Source organism: Lactuca saligna, chromosome 6 (assembly GCF_052625555.1).
Source record: "Lactuca saligna cultivar CGN05327 chromosome 6, ASM5262555v1, whole genome shotgun sequence".
NCBI classification, from domain to species: Eukaryota; Viridiplantae; Streptophyta; class Magnoliopsida; order Asterales; family Asteraceae; genus Lactuca; species Lactuca saligna.
This window is the reverse complement of record NC_136422.1, coordinates 70,368,907-70,372,988: the sequence shown is the minus strand read 5'-3', so window position 1 is coordinate 70,372,988 and position 4,082 is coordinate 70,368,907. Positions and strand designations below refer to the sequence as shown.

The window sequence follows — 4,082 nt, the reverse complement described above, 5'->3', positions numbered from 1 at the left end:
ACCGACTCATGCTAAACCTTACTTTTTTAAATGGAAAATCTTATGATTTTTACTCGCAATCCTATTATCGTATATCGATCTTACCTTAAATTCAATTTTGTTAAAAAATCGATTTCGTTTATAGTAAAATCATAAGATAATACTATCCTAACACCAACATGATTGCTATTTTAACAACATTGTTTTTACTTTTTGTAAAAAAATAAAATAAAAATAAAAGCACTAGAAGTGAAAATGTAATCTACCCATTAAATTAAATAAAGAGTAATATATATTTTAGTGGGTAGAAATTGAAATCCAATTAAAGCGGGATCTTTAGACAGATATTCTGTGGCGAGAGTTGATTTTATATTATTATATTTCATTTTTATTTTTATTTTTCCAGGCTCACCACGCTCGACAAGTAACCGAAACTGGTTTTGTTGCTTCCCATTCTCTGTTCCCCTTCTACCCCAAAACCCTACGCTCTCCTCTCAAAATGGAATAGATTGTGGGAGAGACAGAGATAGGGCATGCACCTAGAGGTAAAGGGTGATACATATTGATGTACAAACGTACACACACACACCATCATGTTTGTATATTATTTTCCATTATTGGTATTTAAAAGCTTTAAAAAGTTGAAATCTTTTTAAAAAGCCATTCTTTTAAAACCGGTGGTGAATTGTATTACACATTGTGTTATAGAAAAAGATCTTTCTTCAACCTACCTTTTGGCGAATACAGCGAAAAGGTGAAGTGTTTATGATTGATTTGAGTTTGATTGAGTACAGAAATACAGAGCGTAAGGTTTTTTAAATTCTTTTGATTCGAGGATATTTTTATATTATCGCGCAAATTTTGGGGTTTAGGGCAGAATCAATCAAGTAATCTCTCTCGCACTCTCACTTCCTGGACTGAATTTTGTTATTTGATATTTTCTCCATTTTTAATGGAGGAAATATCATCTGATAATATCCATGGACTTATTCTTGCTCTCGCATCAAGTATTTTTATTGGGTCTAGCTTTATTATCAAGAAAAAGGGTCTCATGAAAGCCGGTGCTTCAGGAACCAGAGCAGGTTCCATTCTTGTTCTTGTTCTTTTTTAATTCTTTTAGAATAGCGTTTGTATACAGGCGTATATAAAATTATAAATGCAATTTATATTATATTGAATAAGTTGCACATCCTTGATCACGAATCATTGTTAATCCGAAACCCTAGTTTAATCTTTCTGTAGGTAAATAACTTAATATCAAATCCTAACACCATACATGTTAAGAGTAGATGTTTAATATTCATCCAATCAAAATTCCTTAATTCTTAATGTAAAATGAAATCGAATACATTTTAGAATATTAACAACTTATTGAAATGGGGAATCTGTTTCAGGTTCAGGAGGCCACTCATACTTGAAGCAACCAATGTGGTGGGTTGGGATGATTAGCAGTAAGTACTAATTTAATCCCAATTGTCTTTCATTTCTCTCTAAATACATTAATCTTTTAATAAAATCATGTCTTTTTTGAAGTCGAATGACAATACGAGATTCTATAAAATTGCAGTGATTTTAGGCGAAATAGCGAATTTTGCAGCATATGCATTTGCTCCTGCCATTCTTGTTACCCCTTTGGGAGCTCTAAGCATAATTGTCAGGTTAGTTTTTTTGCAAACGATAATTGTTTTTGCAATTTGGATATTTTTTAAGAGATTACGAGAAGGCTTTGGTTGATGAAAAGATGACATTTTTATGTGTTTTTATGTCATGAATGCAGTGCAGTGTTAGCCCATTACTTTTTGGATGAACGAATGCATATATTTGGTGTTGTAGGGTGTGCACTCTGCTTAGTGGGGTCCACCACGATTGTGTTACATGCTCCACACGAGACACTTATTAGTTCAGTCAAACAAGTGTGGTATTTCGCAACTGAGCCAGGTATATGCTTAATGGGTTAAGCACTTAATCTTGACAACTATATAACGACTCTTTCTTTTTTACTTAATCTTGACATAATGACTTAATGGATTGTAAGGATAAAATGGTCATTTTTTTGATTGGTGTAAACAGGTTTTTTGGTGTATGCTTCCATTGTAGTGGTTGTTGTTGGGATACTCATTTACCATTATGAGCCACGTTATGGGCACACACATTTAGTGATATATGTTGGAATCTGCTCTCTTATGGGCTCATTAACGGTTTGTTTTTTATTTATCTTTTTTATTTTTTTATAGATATCTTTCGTGCTCTCATTAGGGTTTTAAAATGTAGGTTATGTGTGTGAAAGCAGTGGGGATTGCCATTAAGCTATCGTTTTCAGGACATAATCAGTTCATATACTTCGAAACATGGTTTTTCACCTTGCTACTTCTTGCTTTCTGTCTTATGCAACTAAACTATTTGAACAAGGTACGCACGTTTGTCAAATTAAAAATTGTTATTATAGTGCGTACTCTAGTTGAAAATCTTTGATTGGTTTTATGAAATCTTGATGTTTGTTTATAATTTGGGAATATTTATTTTCAGGCACTAGATACGTTTAATACAAATGTGGTTTCTCCGGTGTACTATGTCATGTTTACTACCCTCACCATTCTCGCTAGCATAATCATGTTCAAGGTAATTGTGAATTTGTGATTCTCCATTTTGTTACACATGACAATACAGACGCCCTTGTACTGCTTTTGACATACATTGGACTGAGATTGGGGCCAAATTGTAACTTTTATCTGTACAAAAGACGTAAATACCGTCCTGATCTTCATAATCGAAAGTAACCCTAAAAAAGGTTGCACAGATATTGATGTCAATAGGACAAATTGTTAGTTTTTGTCCCACACAAAAAAGGTGGTGGGACATGGGCTTTTGTCTATGTGAAAAGACGTAAATGCCCTTTATGATTAGGTTTTGTGGTTGGTGTGAATGATGACAGGACTGGGACAATCAGAGTGGGGCCCAGATTGCAACGGAGCTTTGTGGTTTTGTGACAATTCTATGTGGGACTTTTCTTCTTCACAAAACTAAGGATATGGCCATGGTGGGTTCACATCCACAGGTCACAACCGCAGACACAAACTCAAGACAGCTGGAACTTTGACATAGAGAGGCTAGAGGAGAGAGGATTATTGTTAATACTTAATAGTAACGGATTAGAAATTTTATAGAATGGGGAGGAGTGTTACAAATTGGTTATAAATTATCTTCAGGGAGGCCAACATTCTTTGATTATGATTTTATACGAGAATTTGTAAATGATATATTTTTTTTACTATATTGATTATATATGTCTCGAAACCCTAACATAAAGAGTTCGTCCTTTTGAATTCTTTGTGTCGCAGAGAAATCTTTACTCCATACCACAATTTGAAGATTGATGTGGGATTAAGTACTATTTATTTCATCGATTTTTGGGGCTGATGCAGATGAGGTGAGATTTCATCAAGTTCATGGAATATAGCTTTTAAGAGTAAATTACAAATTTGGTCCCTATGCTTCTCCGGTTGTTGCTGGTTTTGTCCAAATTCAAATTTTGTTTCAAAACTATCTCCGTGGTTTGATTTTGTTGTGGATTTGGTCTATGAGTCGTTAAATCTAAACTATTAACTGTTAGTTTTGTTAAATAGCTATTTTGCTTTTTAGTTTTTTAAATTAGTATTTTTCCCTTCTTTTCTCCCTAGTCGAAGTGAAAAACTCCCAAGTCCCAACCCTCGCCATTGGCACAAAATTGGTGTTTGCTCCTTCCATTTATCTCTTGTATCTTTGCTCCCTTTTTTGATTAACAAATTTATAAATTAAACCTTAGTCACTAATAAAATTAAAAAATAATAAATTAATTTGAACTACATCTTCTAACCGGGTCAAGATTATCATAAATGTAGTTCATGAAGAAGAGAGCACCAATTGTATAAAGTTAAGCTCATAGGAAAAAACAATTTGCATAAGCAACAAGTGAATACAATGGCAATACAATGGCAATATGTATAGGCATCATTTGCATCTTGTAGCACCCCATAGAGATGCATGGACATCATTGTCTCATTGATGACAATAACGATCCAGGAATGAGCATGTTGCTCGGTAGATTTAAAGGTTGTGTTAGAGTT

General features: G+C 33.7%; 1 protein-coding gene across 4 annotated transcripts; it reads left to right on the top strand.

Annotated features, from left to right (window-relative positions):
- Window positions 1-376: 376 nt before the first annotated feature.
- LOC145000883 (putative magnesium transporter NIPA1) lies at window positions 377-3,588 on the top strand. Of its 4 annotated transcripts, none has more exons than XR_013661416.1 (9): window positions 377-1,061; window positions 1,374-1,430; window positions 1,547-1,637; window positions 1,757-1,917; window positions 2,050-2,177; window positions 2,251-2,388; window positions 2,506-2,598; window positions 2,912-3,226; window positions 3,318-3,588. XR_013661416.1 is itself a non-coding variant. In XM_078960182.1 (9 exons), the coding sequence occupies exons 2-9, from the start codon at window positions 932-934 to the stop codon at window positions 3,074-3,076; spliced, it is 963 nt and encodes a 320-aa protein (XP_078816308.1). In that variant the 5' UTR covers window positions 377-524; window positions 852-931; the 3' UTR covers window positions 3,077-3,263. The 4 variants fall into 4 exon arrangements, 3 of the variants coding, with proteins under 3 accessions (XP_078816308.1, XP_078816307.1, XP_078816309.1); XM_078960182.1 differs by lacking the exon at window positions 3,318-3,588 and having other exon boundaries at window positions 377-524; window positions 852-1,061; window positions 2,912-3,263; XM_078960181.1 differs by lacking the exon at window positions 3,318-3,588 and having other exon boundaries at window positions 377-524; window positions 688-1,061; window positions 2,912-3,263.
- The last annotated feature ends 494 nt before the right edge of the window (window positions 3,589-4,082 follow it).

Bases quoted from the DNA above. Each gene is read 5' to 3' on its own strand.
- LOC145000883 (XM_078960182.1), top strand. From the start codon at position 932: ATGGAGGAAATATCATCTGATAATATCCATGGACTTATTCTTGCTCTC. The intron at 1,638-1,756 runs GTTAGTTTTTTT...TCATGAATGCAG, and splicing joins GCTCTAAGCATAATTGTCAG to TGCAGTGTTAGCCCATTACT. The intron at 2,389-2,505 runs GTACGCACGTTT...ATTTATTTTCAG, and splicing joins AACTAAACTATTTGAACAAG to GCACTAGATACGTTTAATAC.